Consider the following 18,728-nt stretch of genomic DNA (forward strand, 5'->3'; position numbering starts at 1 on the left):
GAGCATATCTACTGCTGTTAAAGCCTCTTTGCTAAAATGATGTTCTGTTTTAACCTCCATATCTATCAGTCCACACATCTATTGGCCTGGCAGTCATGGCAGACAGCATTTATAATTACTCAAAAAGCAACCCAATTTCCGTTTTTATCCAGATTTAAAAATAAATACAGACAAGAAAAATAATATTTTCTGTCTGTAGTTATCTGTAAAAATCTGTAAAAACGGAAAACAGGGAGTCTTACTAATAATGTAGGAGAGGCTGCAGTTCGTGAGAGTTGAAGCTTTGCACATGTTTGAGACTCTCCTGTTGCGTTCTAGTCATAAATCTGGTTAACATTGCACTACAAGAACGTAAAAACAATGGTTATGCAACATATTTATTTTGACATCACACATGTTTGGGAAGTCATTACATTGTTGTACAGATACCACAGAACAGCTAAGCCAATGTATTTTATTATTACATCTAACTGGGCTGTTTGTCACAAATAATAGATACTATTGACAGTGCATTGAATTGTACACACAGTTCTTTGAGTAAGTACTCCTCCATATACATTGGAGAAAAGCAAAGAAAGAAGAAAATTCAAATCCTTTTTTGGAGCACCTTACTGTGTTAGGGTATAGTTAGGGGTGGGCGGAAGTCCCGTAAGCTACTTTTGCGGAGAGGCACGGAGATTGAACCAATTTTCCGGGCCTTTCCGCAAATTTCCATTACGTGACACCCTCTCGCCCGTCTCCCACCGCCCGGCCGCATGCCGCCCGCCTGCAGCGCGGGAGCCTGCGCTTGCACATTCCTAGCAAGGAATGCACATGCGCAGGCTCACGCGCATGTGCAGTTTCAAGAAGAAGGCTCGATAGACCAGTAAGATGACCCGCGATAAGGTAAGTGTTATTTAAATATTACTTTAGGCTTTAATCTTTGTTTAATATTGCGGGCGGGCGGGCGGGAGGCGGGCAGCCAACTTCCGTTCCGCCCCCTGAGTGTGTGGAGATTTGCCTCGTTTCTCTGCCTTCTTTGCGGAAGGCAAAAGGGCAAATCTCTGCCCATTCCGTGCCCACCCCTAGGTATAATATAGATGTGCAACATGAAGAATGATACATATTCTCAAACGGGTCTCGTCAGTTCAGATTTCAAGCATTTCTTGAGCAGATTGTTATTTTTGTTCGGTGAATCAGGAGTGCACGGTCCCGGGCTAAATCCTGTTTCATTGTTTTGAGTTTGTATTTGGAGGAGTACTTACTCAAAGAACTGTTTGTATGAACTATTTTTGAGGCTCATGAGGTCCCAAGCATCGAGTAAACTTCCTCCGAAACTATCTTCCGCAAAAAATTGGGCAATACTATCCAGTACTAGGATCCAAGGACCTCTTTAATTCAATATTAGTGCATTGAATTGTATTCGGGTCATACCTGACTAGTACAATAATCTGGTGTGCCATTTAGGTGTTTAACTCTGTTTCTTAACATCATTTGCGTCCTTCTAGATACAATAAGGTGGTGAGAATGTTCTACAGTTTTTATTCACGTGCGAATATAATGAATAGAAGAAAAGACGACAAGAAGTGGAATGAAGTACCTAAATGCCTATTGCAATTTAGACATTACAATGAAAAGGCAAAATGTGTGATTAGATTACTTACACTGAGTGCGAAGCAATGGAAAAGTAAAATCATATCTTTGTGATTTTTCATATATTAAAACTGTATAATTTTAGATGGGTGAATCTCTGTTTAGATATTGTCCGATGAACTACATCTCCTAGAATAAACTGCGTCACAGTGAGTCAAACTTGGACAAGTCTGATGTAAAAGAGAATTCTTTTTACACAAATTGGTGGTCAGATGGGAGAGTAGAACATTGTGAGCTGTAGAAAGTGATGCACAGGCTAAGAAATGCACTAAATGTACAGAAAAAGAAAACGCTTGACAAAATGTATTCTGCAGAAGACACTGAAAATCGCACGATCCTTACAAAACCAATTATATGAATGTCACATCAAGAGCACAAAAACCAATACGAGAAGACCAGTGATGACCGTGAACAAACCTGGTGATTGAAACGCATTGTTCGCTAATATTTGTGTGCCAACAAACGATTTCTGATCCGCCCCATGGGGTGCGGTATTAACCCTTTAGGGGATTACCATAAGAGCTATCACTATTTCTAACTATCAAGTGTTCACAGGTTATAAAGTGTGCACCGTTTAGTCACTTCATACATTATTCTATGCATTCTCCACTTAAAATACATATTTGGATTTACTGAAGTAGTTGTTACGTTCTCAAGGCCAGTGACTGTCACCGACGGCTATGTGATCTGATCAAAATAAGGGATCGCCAAGTGCCTTCTTTATTATGCATTTAGTACAGAATGTAGAGAACCCCATTTAGCCTGCATTAGGTGTTTTAGGTATCTGTAGTTTGGCAGTTCCTATACATGTGTTTCTTAGTTTGGCTAAGAACTGGATAATCAGTGTGTAACTCAGTCCCATATAAATGGCCGCAGACACGCTGAACTTTGGGCATCTGTAGTTGTAGGTGCCGTTTGTTATATGTAATTTCACAGGTGTGAGATATTTACTTAGAACAACAAGGGAGCTTGCACGCCTGGACTTGTATCCAATCACAGCATCAGTTCATGTTCTTCTCGGCAAACCACTGCAGCCAAAGGAACGTCTGCCTCACAGTAAAAAAGATTATGAGGATTGACCTTTATCTAACCTTTAAAATCTAATATTTTTATTCTTTGAAATCTTTTCAAACAATTACATATGTGAGTGCGATCAATTCAAATTGGAATAAACAATTTCATTAGCCTTCATCCTCACAGTCCTGTTTCAGGTCCCCTTGTGTCCCCCTAGTTGCAACTTAAAAATTATAAAGTTATGCTTAAGATTTGGGAAATAATCACAACAGCGAACATACTATTATTGCCAGAAAAATAACATTGTAGAATCCTGAGCTTGAGTCAGTTGATGAAGCAGATGTTGTGGGGTTGAGCGGAGCTGGTTTGGTGGTCGTTGGTGGAGCTTTTTTTCTGGTGGTCATTGGTGGAGCTGTGGATGGCGGTACATTTGAAAGAACAAACAGAGCTGCCTGGGCCGTATTCGATACATCAGACTTGAGGGCAGCCCCGTCAATGGCGCGCACTGCGAAGTAGATGATGGTGCCATTTACCAGGGGTAGTTTCTCTGGAGTGAATGAAAATGTTTCAAGAGACCCGGCAGGCTTAGGGGTCAGAGCCGAGACATTCACAGCTGTCGTGTTCTCAAAGTTGTCTCTTAGTTCTTGGGAATTGGTGCTCATTCTGACGTCGTAAGAATCAGCTAAAATGAGAATAAAATGTACAGTTTAAATTATGCAGATTTCTGTCATGTTTATTAAGTGAGTTTTTATAATCTGGTTGTTTTTATCACATGGTGTATACAAATATACATTTGACTGTGCAATAGACGCATAGTTGCAGTATCCACTCTGTTTGCCAAAAGGGATGTCGCGCAGTGTTGGGGAGCAAAAACCACTCCAACTGTGAAAAAGTGGATCCGTGCTCTACTTTACTGTAGGGATCAGCTGGGTGTGTATGTGGAAGAATTGCCTGAGGCTTCGTACCCCAAGGACTTCTGGGCCCAGCTTACTGCATATTTTTTGTCCCACCCACATTTGATGTAACCTGTGGGGTATATACCTCTTAATGTAAATATGATAGTTGCTTCACCATGAGTGTTATACCATTGAATATGTTTCTGCTGCTCAACTCATGTCTGTCCATAATGTACAGGATTCTCAAAGTGCATAATATCTTGTCGTCTGCATTGCAGGCGCGTGAGTTATAGTTAGCTGAACTACTATAACAGGGGAATTTCATAGGTTTTGCATGAGTAAAATGACCAGCTAACTATAACTGGTGTGAAACCTATGGTTTTTTCAGTGAATTTAAAACATTTCAAAGGTTTTTAAAACGCTAATTCCTAACTATAACGTGTGTGAAACCTATGTTTTTTTCAGTGAATTTGCAAGGTTTTTTAAATGCTAATTCCTAACTATAACGTGGCTGAAACCTATGGTTTTTTAAGTGAATTTCAATGGTTTTGTAAATGATAACTTTTACATGTAATAATTGTTATATTTTTTTATACTGATTTACTACATTATTATAAATGATTTATTTTTAGATATATTATTTTTTAAATTACATTACATATCTTTAATATAAATTGATATAAAAAAATGTTTGTACACCTCTCTGCAACGCAGCCCCCTGGCCCTTTTTCAGAGGGGGAACTAATTCCCCTTGCATACTGGGGGCCCCTGGGGGCCAACTAGCCCACCAGGACCCTCCAGTGTGCGCCAGGGGGCTGCGGTGCAGAAAGGTGTAGAGAGGCAATGCCCCTTTCTACACCTCTCTGAAACGCAGCCCCGGGCGTGTTTGCAGAGGGGAAACTAATTCCCCTTGAATACTAGGGGTCCCTGGGGGCCAACTAGCCCACCTGGAACCTCCAGTATGCCCCAGGGGGCTGAATTGCAGAGAGGTGTAATGAGGCCACACCCTTTTTTACACCTCTCTGCAATGCAGCCCCCGGGTGTGTTTGCAGAGGGGGAACTAATTCCCCTTGCATACTGGGGGTCCCTGGGGGCCAACTAGCCCACCAGGAGCCTCCAGTATGCACCAAGGGCTGCGTTGCTTTGCCCCGGGGGCGGTGGTCCCCGGGGCAGTGTGGGGGGATTGGGGACCCCCCACACTTCTTTATCACTATGGCCCTGTGATTTGGTCCCCACAGGGGGTAATTTTTAAAAAACAGACCGGGTCTAAAAAAAAAAATATGTGGCCCTTTTTTGTCCTTGTGGGACCACCTGGGCAGGCTTAGGTGGTCAGGGTGTGTCTACCCTGCTCCCTTTTTATGTTCTTCACATTTGTTTTTCTGCTTTCTTGTGCCTCGGTCTACCGAGCACAAGATGGATGCCAACACTTCCTGGTTAGAAGTGTTGACAGCCAATGAGCATGCAGCTTTCTCTGGAAGGCATGCTGATTGGCTGCCACTGTCTGTCAACATTAGCACAAGATAGATATCAACACTTCCTGGTTAGAAGTGTTGACAGCCAATGAGCATGCAGCTTTCTCTGGAAGGCATGCTGATTGGCTGCCACTGTCTGTCAACATTAGCACAAGATAGATATCAACACTTCCTGGTTAGAAGTGTGGACAGCCAATGAGCATGCAGCTTTCTCAGGAAGGCATGCAGATTGGCTGCCACTGTCTGTCAACACTCCAAACCAGGAAGTGTTGGCAGCCATCTTCTGCCTCGGTAGAACCAAGGCACAAGAAAGCAGTGAAACAAAGGGGGAAAACATGCAAATGGGGCAGGGTAGAATCACCCTGACCCCTAGGCCTGCTCAGGGGGTCCCACAAGGACAGTATGAAAAAAGAATGAAAAAATAAATTTCCTTTCTGTGTTGTTTTGCTTCTTGTTGGTGACCAAAGGGCCTACACACAAATCATTTTTTACTTTGTATTCAACTGTGACACTGATAATTATTGCTACACAATACTAACTTTACTTTTGTCTCTCAGGTTTTATTTTCCTAAATTTTTTATATATTTGTTAAAAACATTCTAGTCATACATTCATTATATAACGTGATGATAATCATGTGCTATGGTACATAACATATTAATCTATCTAACAATTCCACTTTACGGTTACTAACACAGAGTCACTGATATTTATACTTTAGTCAATAAGATGCATAAATCACAAATCAATTAATAAACATATTGCATAAATATACAAACAATAAAAAGTCCTTAGTCGACGCGTTTCGGTGCTTTGTAGTGTTGTGGCACCTTCCTCAGGACAGACAAATTAAAAAACTAGTGTTTTCTTCTTTTTTAGTTAGTAAAATGTAGGTCCTTCCCTTTGGTATTAGGACCAATGCAATGTCGCTTTTATAGTCGTTGTGGAACCATTGGAATTTAGGCCACAATTTTTGAAAACGGGGAGACTTGTATCTATGGTGTCCTGCTTTCGTTACTGCGTCTTTCAATCTGCGCAGAGTATCTTGTAGACTCTGGTACACCGATGCCAATAACCTTGGGGCATATCACTTGGTCAAGCTGATTATATTCGCACCGTCCTCATGATATTTGGGCGGTCATCCGGGTGTAATACATTTTTAACCCTTCTTTGTATGATGGCACACTCCTTCTGTGATACCGTGTCGGTTCGTCCGGGTATCGTCTGGCACCGTCTCGCTCCCCTGCTTGAAAAACCCTAAGCCCCCAATTTTTTTTTTAAATCATGGGGTACGCATACCCCGCGATTTAAAAAAAAAAAGATTTTTTTTTGGGCCTAGGGGGTCCTTGTGGAACCCCCTGAGCAGGCCTAGGGGGTCAGGGTGATTCTACCCTGCCACCTTTTTGAGTTCTACACGTTTATTTTTCTGCTTTCCTGTGCCTCAGTCTACCGAGGCACAAGATGGCTGCCAACAATTTCTGTTTTGGAGTGTTGACAGACAGTGGCAGCCAATCAGCATACAGCTCGCGCGCGCAAAGGTCCGCGCACGTACGCGTATGGTGCACACACAACTACTGGAGGGATTTACACCATTTAAGCAAAATGGCGATCTGCGAACCGAACTCTACCTCTCTGCCAAATTTGGTGTAATTCCGTTCAGCCATTCGGGCTGTAGCCGTGTCTAATCGTCCTATGGAAAATAACATGGGGAAAACATGTTTTGGGACCCCCCTTTTTTCTCAGCCCCCACTTGACGAATCCCCCCAAATCTTTTCAGGGAAGGAGCGGGCCATCTTCTTTGAGAAATTTGCGAAGATTCATCAACCGGCGCCAAAGTTATTCCCAATAGAATGTTGCGGATTTCCTATGGAAACTAGGTCCTAACTAGAACTACCTACTGGCGACCGCCAGTCGGTATTATATATATATACATATATATATATCTATATATATATATCCATATATAGATATATATATATATATAAATACATTTGACCATCCTGATTGCATCAATATGTATAGCTCCAATGTTAAGGTACTGTATATCTTGTCATGAAACTTTTTTATGGTACTATAAGGCTCTTTGAATTTATGTTCCTGTTTCCTATACTTCTGACTACAATGTTAAACACATCATCCATACGGACATTAAGAACTCTTCATCAGGCAAATGTATAAGCAGGGGAACCCAAAGAGAGATTTTTAACAATTGTCTTGACTTTACCCCAGTGTGTGAGGCATTAAGCGACATAGGCCTCTTTAAAACTATCCCAGCTGCCCTATGGACAGTGTTCCCTCTGCAAACAATTCATGATGGGATGTTCCCACTCTTCGCATGATTAGCTTACATCTTAGTGGGAGACAGATTTTTTTCTTAAAATAGACATCGAAACTCTCATCTCTTGCATGTGGTCAGAATAGAATTTTGAGGAAGAACGTTTTGGACCCGGATTTCGAGTTGGGCAGTAAAACACAGACTCTAAAACTTATCGGCTGTCCTGTATGTCCACTTTTCACTACTGCCTTGTTTAGAGTGAAGTGTTGCTGGTTTCTTGCTGTCTCTTGCTTTGCCATTAGGAAACCTATTGCACAGATCCAGCACTAATAGGTATATTATTGGAAAGGTCACCCTTATCAGCAGGCCTATCTGACACCATTTTTGTCATCTTTATTCCTGTCCAGGTCTTCTGTAGCAACCATCGTGGACCCACACTAGAAAACTGCAGAAATGTCCCAAATGCACTGGGAGACACCTCCTGATGCATCTGGGAGATTGCTCAATTATTACCTGATGAAAGGCTTCAACCTGCCCATTTAGTTTATCCACATGGGCACTTCCAGATCTATAAACCTCCCTGTCACATGTTGAGTCTCCCAGAGGTCCACAATGTCTCCTGCTGTTATCAACCTTTACATAACGGTGCTTGGTTCTCTATAACGTCATCGACATTCACCAATATGCCAGTGATACACAACTCTACTGGAACGTGCTCTCTGCTTGAGCCTTCCAACAGCTCAAACACACACACCATCCAGACCTGGATGAAGAGTGCTTACCTGAAGCTAAACCCAATCTAGAAAGAATTCCTGTTATTTGCCAAGAACAACACATAAGATACAGTATAAACCTGTCTCAATGACATGAACCATGACGGCTTCAAACCCAGCTTTTACCGAATGTGGAGTCCGTTGGAAACACCTTGGACATCAAACGCACCCTCAAGTAACACACTGCCAACAACCTGAAGGCAGCCTAGTGTGTGCTCTCTATTCTAAAGGAAGTCAAATGATTCCTTTCTCAAAGCAACTTCATAATTGCTGTTCAAGCCCTCGTACTCTCACATCTGGGTGGCAGTAAAACCCTAACTCATGGCCTCCCAGTCTCCACTTTGGCACAGCTTATGGGCATCCTACACACTTTAGCATGTCTCATCCAGGGCCTGATGAAATATGATCACAACAGCCCCATCCTGATGAAACTCCTCTGGCTTCCATTGTCGGCCCACATTATCTTCAAAACCATCCGCATAATTTACAAATCCTTTACTATCTACACCCCAGCTTATCTTGCAGACAAGCTCACCATTTCTTCTGGTTCTCACGAGACCCTCAGCCAGGACACCAGCAGACCAAGAAGTGGGTCGTCTTTTAGAGAGCAAAATTCATAACAAGATTGCAGGTTATCCACATAAGATAAATGCACATTCTATTTGCCTTAATGTGAATAATTTCAATATAGTTAATAGTTATCCTCGAAACCTGGCACAATTGTGGCCATTAACATAATGCTTAGTATGTGGGACTTTGTTTTCAGACAAGATCCTCATAATGAAAGGAAACAACATACCTTGTCCCATATCCAAATTATCCCCAGGTGCCGTCCATGACAAATCTATCTTCTGGTCTGCTATTCGGGCCTCAAGGTCAATAATTTTTGATGGAGGATGTATATCAGGTAGAGGTCCTGGTGGAACCGCAGACACAACGAAAGAGCCCCCAGAGGTTGTTCTGCTGAAGCTTTCTAAATTTGCCTGAATGTTCTCTTCAGGGACTGTAGGCCGTGGCAGATTTGTATGGACAACACCTAGAAAACAAAGATCTTTTTCTTCACATTTGAGAGACCAATACTATTTTTATTTTGCAATTCACTTTCAAAACATGGCACCAATGAGAACAATATCAATATTTAACAAGCTAGAGAAGCAAAGTAAGGCATCCATATCAAACATAGGATTCTGACATTAAGGCTCAGTACAGAGATGTCATTATAGGGAATCACTTTATGAAAATACCTTCCACCAGCTATGATGTATCTAAGCAAGTCACTTTTAGAAAGATGTAGCACAGACTTAACAAATAGGAATTAAGACAATGACTATAGTGAGAACCTTCACATCAGTTCTACCACAACCTAGCTCAGCAATAATTCTAAAACATTACAATAATGATTTATTTTGATTTTTACACAGGTACTTTAAAAATAAATAATGAAGTTTGCAATTTGGTAAACATACAGAAACAATGACAAGCTTGCGCCAGAAAAACCTTTTGTATGATTGCTGCTTTCCACTGATAACATGGACATTGTCCAGTATTCAGTTCATGTGGCAGAGAGTAGTACTCTCCATCCTTAAGTGAAAGAAACCAATTTAATTGGCATTATTGCTTAATAATAAACTAGGCTGATCACAGGTTTTAGTAAATTGGCACTGGCAGTGTTTTGGCAGAGTTCTAAACATAAAACTGCATTCAGTAGGACTGCTAGGAATGCCGATTTCTTTACACTTAGAGCACTTTAGTCTAGGGGTGAGCAGCTACTGATCCTCGAAAATTTACATTTTAAGCACTGTTTTGACTGTTTTAATGAGTAGAACTATTAAGTTTAAATTGAATTTGGACTGGCGATTTTATTGCACTTTGGACTTTAGTGGAGGGGTGAGCAGCTACTAATCTTATGGGGAAACTTACGTTGTAAATATTATTTTAAGTGTTTTTTTTTGGATAATCAATTTTATTGAAAAAATGTTCACAACACACAAATACATTGGTTGCAGTTCATTAGTTACCAGGAAAAAACTTGACTTTACACACAGGTGACAGAGAAGAAAAAAGGGCATAGCCTGGCACACAATACGGTAGATACTGAAAGCATATGGAGGCAGACCATCAAGGTGGAAACATATTGAACCATTGGCCCCACACTTTATGAAACAGGTCGGGGCAACCTCGGGCTTCGAAAAGGGCCTCCTCCTCGATCCTGCGCCAATCCACACCTCTCTCAGCCCTTTACAGAGGGCGCCTTAGCCTGGGACCAGTGGGCCGCTATATCCCTCTTGGCAACCGCCACAGCTGTCCCCAGCACGTGTTTGTCTGCCCTAGAACCATCCAGACCATCAAACACACCCAGCAGCATGCACCGTGGATCATGGGGAACCTCCCACCCCAGGGCTTGAGTGAGCTCTCGCTCCACCCCCCCCCCCAAAAGGGCGCCAGCACTGGACAGCACCATACCATGTGATACAAATCTGCTGGGGCATAGGCACAGCGTGTGCATAACGGGGAGGCTCTCTGCCGGGCCTGGAATAGACGTGTTGGGTGAGATATGCCGCATGGAGGTAATAAAGTTGGACTAGGCGTAACTTGGAGGATGTGGTCTGGGTTTTGGGCGCCATAAGGGCATCCCTCCAGTCCGCCTCGTCCAGGGGGCCCAGCCATCCCTTTCCCACCGAGCCCTGAGCCGATCAATGGAAGAGGGACTATTGTTCACCAGGGACCGGTAGATACGGACCTCCACCCCCCGCCCCCCCTCCCCAGATTCCCCATCATTACTTGAGCTTCCAGCGGGCTGAACTCTGGAAGGAAGACAGGTGGTGACACATATGTGTGAAGATGATTCAGAAAAGGGGGTGGTGATGAACAGAGTGTCTGAATTAAGCAGACCACTCTTACCCAGTCCAAAGATCAGGGCTCGATCCATCACCGTTTTTTAGCTCACTAGACCATCCCAGCTCAGAACTTGGCTATATGCAAATTAGTCTGACCCTGGCCCAGTGCATCATGGGAACAGGGCAGACCAAACTACCAAGCCAATTCTTATACTGGGAAGGAAACAAGATACCGGGGACCGGTTTCTGGCATTTCAGCCGACTTCGGCCCGGCTTGCTTGAATCCTGATGGTGCAATGAGCTAGGGACTCACATCTGAGTATACCCTTCCACGCTTATGGTGGACAAAAATGATTCAGAAAAGGGGGTGGTGATGAACAGAGTGTCTGAATTAAGCAGACCTCTCTTACCCAGTCCAAAGATCAGGGCTTGATCCATCACCGTTTTTTAGCTCACTACACCATCCCAGCTCAGAACTTGGCTATATGCAAATTAGTCTGACCCTGGCCCAGTGCATCATGGGAACAGGGCAGACCAAACTACCAAGCCAATTCTTATACTGGGAAGGAAACAAGCTACCGGGGACCGGTTTCTGGCATTTCAGCCGTCTTCGGCCCGGCTTGCTTGAATCCTGATGGTGCAATGAGCTAGGGACTCACATCTGAGTATACCCTTCCACGCTTATGGTGGACAAAAATGATTCAGAAAAGGGGGTGGTGATGAACAGAGTGTCTGAATTAAGCAGACCACTCTTACCCAGTCCAAAGATCAGGGCTTGATCCATCACGTTTTTTAGCTCACTACACCATCCCAGCTCAGAACTTGGCTATATGCAAATTAGTCTGACCCTGGCCCAGTGCATCATGGTAACAGGGCAGACCAAACTACCAAGCCAATTCTTATACTGGGAAGGAAACAAGCTACCGGGGACCGGTTTCTGGCATTTCAGCCGTCTTCGGCCCGGCTTGCTTGAATCCTGATGGTGCAATGAGCTAGGGACTCACATCTGAGTATACATATGTGTGAAGGGCATGTCTAAGTTGTGGGTATTTTTAGAGTTGGGAGTTTGGAAGGGCGTGGCGCTGTTGTAAATCCGCAAAGGAGCGAATGTGGTCCCCCACCCAGACGTCCCCAAGCACTGAAACTCCAATAAGGTCCCAATGCCGGAATTCCTGTGGGGACGAAACCTCCTGCATCCAGGACCCATGCCAAAGTGGCGTCTGTCGAGTCAGCTTCCGATCCCACCGCACGTGGCGGAGAGCCATACGCCAGGCCAGAAACACCGTCCTGATAACCGAGGGTAGGGCCTGCGGCACCGGGCTACCATACAGAAACGCCTTAATCCTCGGAAAGTCCGACGTGCTGAGTTCTACACGGTATGCAGGGTCGGACCAGCCGCCCGCATACCAATCATGGATGACAATAAGTTTTGTGGCCAGGTAGTAGAGGTGGAGAATGGCGACCCCCATACCTCCATCAAAGGGGGAATACAACAGTACATCAAAGATAGACGTGATCTTGTGCCTCCCCAGAGGAATCGGGTGAGAACACCGTCTAGCTCTCGGAACCAACTGCCCGGGAGATGAATAGTAGTGTTTTGCAATACATAAAGAAAATGGGGGAGAATCATCATTTTGAAGAGGGCACTCCTGCCCAGGGGGTTAAGGGGAAGGTTCTACCACCTTTTAAGATCCGCCTTCATCTGGACGACCAAAGGCTTAATGTTTAACGCCCATTAAAGTTCTGGCAGGAGAGTTATCCAAACGGCAAAATATTTGACTGAGTGCCTTCTAAGGGGGATGTCCGACTGCCAGTCAAAGCAATCCCTTGAGGGATGCATGGGAATCAAAGTTGACTTCGCCGAGTTCAGACAGAGTCCGGAAACCCACTCAAAGGTGACTAAAACCGCCAGACATCTAGGGCCTGAGCTGTCGGGGTCCGCCAAGTAAAGCAGAACATCGTCCCCATATAGAGCTATCTTGTCCACCTAGCTTGAGTCCCAGGCCCATCCCTGAATAAGCGGATCTTGGCGAATATGGGCTGTCAGGGGCTCCATAGCCAGTGCAAATAAGAGTGGCGAGAGCGGACACCCCTGACGTGTACCCCGTCGGATCGGGAATATCTCGGAGAGCTCCCCATTAATGACCACTTGGGCTCTGGGATTAGTATATAAGACCCCAACCAGATGGCAGAACGAGGGACCGAAACCCATCCTGTCCAGCACATATTGCAGATAACCCCAATTCACTGTGTCAAAGGCCTAAAGTCTAAGAAGAGCAGTGCCAAATATGGGGTCAGGTGCTCCCGGTGGGCCAGAGCCAGGTGGAGTCAACGAATACAGTGACGAGTGCCTCTAGCAGGTATGAACCCGCATTGGTCGGGGTGGACAAGATCCTGCAAAAGGGGACGAAGTGTCTGGGCCAAGACCGTGGCGAAGATCAGTGAGATCAGGGAGGGCGGCTGTGTCTTCGGAATAACCACATCCGACTCGGGCGGGAAGGATCCCGTCTCTGCAACATGGCGGAAAAGAGCCACCATGTGGGGGGCCAGAATATCCCGAAAAGTCACATAGTAATCCGGGGGGGGGGGGGGTACCCATCAGGACCCGGTGTTTTACCGTGGTGTAAGAGCGAGATGGCATCCTGGACTTCCTCCAGGGTGAAGGGGCAGTCCAAGGCCTCTGCAGTCTCTGGAGAGAGACACGGCAGGCGGGTTTCAGACTCATCAAGCAAGTCGGCTAGCGGGGCCTCCGGGGAACGGGCGGTATAGAGGGTCACATAGTAAGCAGCAAAGGTTTGTGCGATGGCTGAGGACGTCACTTTGTCGTAATTTGACGGTGATCGGGTTAGCGTTAAGCTTTGCTACACGAAATTCCCTTAAATTGACTATGGTTGTCGGAAGCCATTTTGAATGTGACGGCGGCAATTTCATAGAATGCGTCGCCTCGTGGCCAGCATGCCCTTTTTGTCCTTCCTCTGTACCACTGACCACTCGAGTTTGCCCAGCAACAGGCTATTTTTAGTACTGGTCAAGCCCGCACATGTGCAGTTGAGCCCTTTAGGACCGTTGAATAGTCATCACTTAGGAATGTCCCTCCAAACTGACCAGTGGTGTTGTAACCCCTCCCATGAGTTGGCTGTGTTCCAAAAATGACCATATATGTACCTAAAGCTCTGTAAATGTGTTCCGCCTACATTTTTATTACTATAAAACTGTATAAAAGAGGTCTCGCACCGATGTTCGGTGTGATACTTCTTGCATTACCGAAGGGTGCTGTAGGAATGTACCACCACCCCATGGGGTCTTAATAAACTTGTCTTTTGCATTTTCAGTTTCCGTGCCAACATCTTTTTATGTTGTAGCGGGTTTTGCGGAATATGTAGTCCTGGAGAACCCAATACCACAAATTGGCGACCACGAAGGGACTCATCGGCGACTCGGATGCCCGAAGGAGAGGTCGTGACGAAGGATTGGAAACTCGCCATGGACGCGTACGCTGCCACTGAGTGACCCGAGTCTTGGCACCCACGGTGTTTTCTTCCTTTCCTTCTGATCTGACCTTCCAGGTGGCGCCGGGCCTCCACTGAGATCCTGCTCGCTCGAGTTGTCGTAGAGTGCCGGTTTGGCTGATTCGATTAAAGAAGAATATGTTTTGAGTTAGCTAACATTTGATTCTATGATTTGAACTATATGTGCAGTGCACTTCACATAGGCGGGCATGTAGAGATATTTCTCTAAATGTGTTTCTGTTTGAACGGCACATTTGTGTGGAGTATATTAAGTGCCATTTTTGTGGTATCACATTTCCGTGATATTTTTAGACATGCCTGTTTTAAGCACACTTCGAGGAATGTGCTGTCTTGGAAATGGTACCACTTATCGATTAAATGAATCTCAGCCGGCTCCCCCAGAGGGGACTCCCAATCAGGAGATGTATGTTAAATTTGGTCTTCCCCCTATATTATACAGTAAATTATGGAATAAGTACACCAGATCTGATCCCGAGTTGCAATGGCCACTACATGGGTCGTTTGATTTACGAAAGGTTCAGTATGTGGAGCAATGTTTGTTTCAGCGTAGGTCAAGACAGGATATGTTTGATTGCGTACGAATGTGGGAGAAAGCAGTGCGTGAACGAATGAAGCGCGAAATAGCCTTGGCGGACAAAGAGCAGCGTAAGGCTGCTCGAGATAAGGCTTTACAGCTGGAGGAGAAGGAGTTGCAGGAGAAGAAAGAGAGGGAGGCACGGGAACGTAATTTGCAAACGAATGGTCAACTCCCTATTCGACGTCCTCTTTATCCTGTCCTTACTAATGAAGTTGATGATTTTTCATTGTTAGATCGGTGCCCGCCTCCGTATGTTCTGCCTACGGCCCCGGACGAGGACTCGGACGGAGATGGTCAAGGGAGTAAGAGTATGAGGTTAAGTGCTAGTGAGGCTGCGGAATTGCGCAGTTTTGCCCGTAAACTAAATTTGAACAAAATAACTATGACAGAGATTAATGATGCAATGAGTAAGTGGTCCGAACGAGAATGGTTGTATTTCTTGAGTCAGTTCGGAGATGAAATTGTAGAGCGGTTTAGGAAACATTCAACTGATCTAGAGCCTAAGGACATATCAGTTAGTCGAGAGAATATGAGTAAAGGTTTATTTTTTATTTCAGATGGGGATGAGTTTTTCCGATCGTTGGTCCAGCTACGGGATGAGGCGTCAAGATTACGGGAGGCGAGAAAAGCATCAGATGTGCCTGCGCCGGGATCGACGGAGCAATCCAAAGAGTGTTCTATCTTTGGAACAGATAAGAGTTCTGCAGTACATGTTATGCCTATGCGTGAAGCCGCACGTTTGTATGTCCCTCCTAAAGGGTAAGGTACAAGGGATGATAAATTGTTCGGGGATGCCAAGGGTTATTTCGTATATAATTGGGTTTACACACCTTGGAATAGAGCAGATGTTATGGCGTTGAAAAATGCTTTACCTGATCCGCGTAAAAATCCAGCAGCTTTCTATGAAGGAGTGGAAGGGGCTATTTCTTCATGTGTTATGACGTTAGTTGATATTCATCTTTTCTTTGGGTTAATATTGCCCCCTGATATGTGGAGAGCGATTCGTAAGTTCGATGATCAAGCGATTTTGGGGGCGGATTGGAAAGTTTTAGTCCAAGCTGATTTAGATAGGGAGCCTGCATGTAAGCCGTGTCAATTAATTTTAGATCTTCCAACAGCTATTTTGAATAAATTAAAAACGCTTGTACCCCCTAAAAAGATTGATTGGACTATGTTAGCCTCTTGCAAACAAAAGGCGGATGAGTCGGTGTCTGACTTTTTCTCTCGTTTTGAGGAAGCATTTCATGATTACAGCGGGCAATTATTAACAGACGATACGGGTAGGCATTTGTTCGTCGATAAGTATGTGGCTAATCTCCTACCTGAGATTGCAAAACGCTTGAAGACTAGTGAGAGTTCTTGGACCACGGCGACCCCTGCTTCTTTATTAACTATGGCTCAGTATTATGAGCGTCAGGAACTGGAGGCTAAGGAAAGTACTGATAAGAAAGCGAAGGAGTTGAAGACGAAAGTGATGTTGGCTCAGGTTCGTGCGACACAGCCGAGAGGGAACGATAGAGGCAGGCGTGGAGCGTATATTGCGTCTTCTGGTCGTACTGACATTGCTGAAGACCAATGTGCATACTGTAAAGAGTTCGGACATTGGGCTTCAGATTGTCTGGTGCTTCATGAACAACGTAATCAGCGTGGTCGAGGAGGTGGAAGGGCACGGAATGGTTATTCAGGAGCGAGGAGTGGAGCAAGTGATCGTGGCAGGTTTGAAGCGAGGGGTCATGGTCAAGATGATCGTAACACTTTTGACCGACGGAATTAGTACCAGATATCTGAGGCTGAGAATGTGGAATCTCAGGATTATGTTCATGCATAGGAGTGCGTAGGATGGGGTGTGGAATCGGTTGAAATACCAGTAGATCAAAGAGGTCCATATGTATCAGCGGGCGTTTTGGGTTCTACTGATCAGTTCCTGGTGGATACAGGAGCCACTCGTGGTGCTCTGTCTAAAAACTTGGTTCCAAGGGCTCCCCTGTCTGGCGAAACGATTATATCTATAGGGTTTGATGGAACACTCTCTCTTAGCCCATTGTCACAACCCCTTACATTTTATATTGACAGATTCTTTGGTCCGTGTCCGTTCTTATTGTCACCAAATACTCCAGATAATATTATGGGTATAGATTTGCTTAAATACTTCCGAGCAACGATACACTGTGCCCCTGAAGGAGTGCGGGTTATCTTGAACGATAATTACCCAGAGGTAGAGAGACTGTGTACGATGCAAGAAATTGAAGCGTTAGCCTCTCTCCCACAAACTTTATGGGCTACTTCAGACACGGATGTGGGACCGATGCTTATTCCCCCTATTCGAATAACTGTTAAGGAGGGTGCGTCTTTGCCACGTGTGCCACAATACAAAATATCTAGGGAAGGTGAAATTGCCTTAACACACATCGTGCATGATTTAATTATTGCAGGAGTAGTGGAAGAAGTTCCCTACAATGTTTGTAACAGCCCGATTCTTCCGATCTTAAAGAAAGATACTGATGACAAAGTCTATCAATTTATTATTGATTTGAGGGAAATTAAGAAGATCGTAGTGCCCCAGTACCCGGTGGTGTCTGACATCACCACCTTACTTACTTTGATTCCGCCCACTGCCACCACGTTTACCGTGGTTGACCTCAAAAACGCCTTCTTTTCCATCCCTATCCATCCCGATAGCAGATATCTATTTGGCTTTACATTAAAAATTAAATCGTATAGATTTTGTCGAGTTCCTCAAGGCTATACAGAAAGTCCTAGCATCTATAGCAAGGCCTTAAAAAGACAGCTCGATTCTTTTGATCTGCAGACTGGAGTGGCCCTTATCCAGTATGTTGATGATATTTTACTTGCTGCAGATACACATGAACAGTGCGAGGAGAGCACTCTTGCTTTACTCTCCTTTCTTGCTCAGAATAACCATAAAGTATCTAGAAAGAAGCTGCAATACTGTAGACCAAAGGTGACCTACCTCGGTCACCTTTTGTCTAAGGAGGGGCGTGCATTAACGCCTGATCGAATTCAAGCGATCTTAGATACACCAGTCCCCCGTACTCAGAGAGATGTGCGTGCTTTTATAGGCCTAACGTCTTTTTGCAGGCAGTGGATAATGGGGTTTTCACACATTATAAAACCTTTGTTAGCGTTATTGTCCAAAACTACACCAATGCCCCTTGAATGGACAGATGAATGCCAGAATGCTTTTGAACGATTGAGACAAGCTCTTTGCTCTGCACCAGCGTTAGGCACACCAGACTACACAAAGATTTTCACGTTGTACGTACACGAGAAAGATGGGTGTGCATTGTCAGTTTTGGTGCAGACTCACGGAGATAAGCAGAGACCTTGTGTGTATTTTTCCGCAATACTTGATCCTGTAGCACGAGGATTACCTGGGTGTTTTAGAGCAGTTGCAGCAACAGCAGTGGCCATACGACAGAGTGAGGGAATAGTTTTGTCACACAAATTGCTGGTGTTAGTTCCCCATGCGGTAGATGCTCTACTAAACCAAACAAAGACCCAGTATCTCACGAGGGCACGTTTAACAGGATATGAGCTTATATTGTTGGCGCCACAGATCACACTAAAGAGATGTGCTATGTAGTGAAATCGCAGGCTGAGCGATGGCATGATGCTAGAGAGGAGATATTAGATATTCAGAAATCAGCGTCTGGGCAACAGAGGGAGTGCTGGATGATGAGGGTTGTTGGAGAAGCAAAGAT

The 18,728-nt window shown here is 44.6% G+C and overlaps 1 protein-coding gene across 1 annotated transcript in view; it reads right to left on the bottom strand.

Moving 5' to 3' along the window:
- Window positions 1-307: 307 nt before the first annotated feature.
- The window catches only part of LOC147747508 (calcium-activated chloride channel regulator 1-like), an 820,724-nt gene continuing 802,303 nt past the window's right edge, over window positions 308-18,728 (bottom strand). The window contains exons 13-14 of the mRNA XM_086953977.1: window positions 8,862-9,098; window positions 308-3,328 (exon numbers count right to left, since the gene is read on the bottom strand). Of these exons, the coding sequence (XP_086810103.1) occupies window positions 2,910-3,328; window positions 8,862-9,098 (656 nt within the window). The 3' untranslated portion in view covers window positions 308-2,909. The remainder of the gene's footprint in view (window positions 3,329-8,861; window positions 9,099-18,728) is intronic.

Source organism: Lissotriton vulgaris, chromosome 1_1 (assembly GCF_964263255.1).
Source record: "Lissotriton vulgaris chromosome 1_1, aLisVul1.2, whole genome shotgun sequence".
Lineage (NCBI taxonomy): Eukaryota > Metazoa > Chordata > Amphibia > Caudata > Salamandridae > Lissotriton > Lissotriton vulgaris.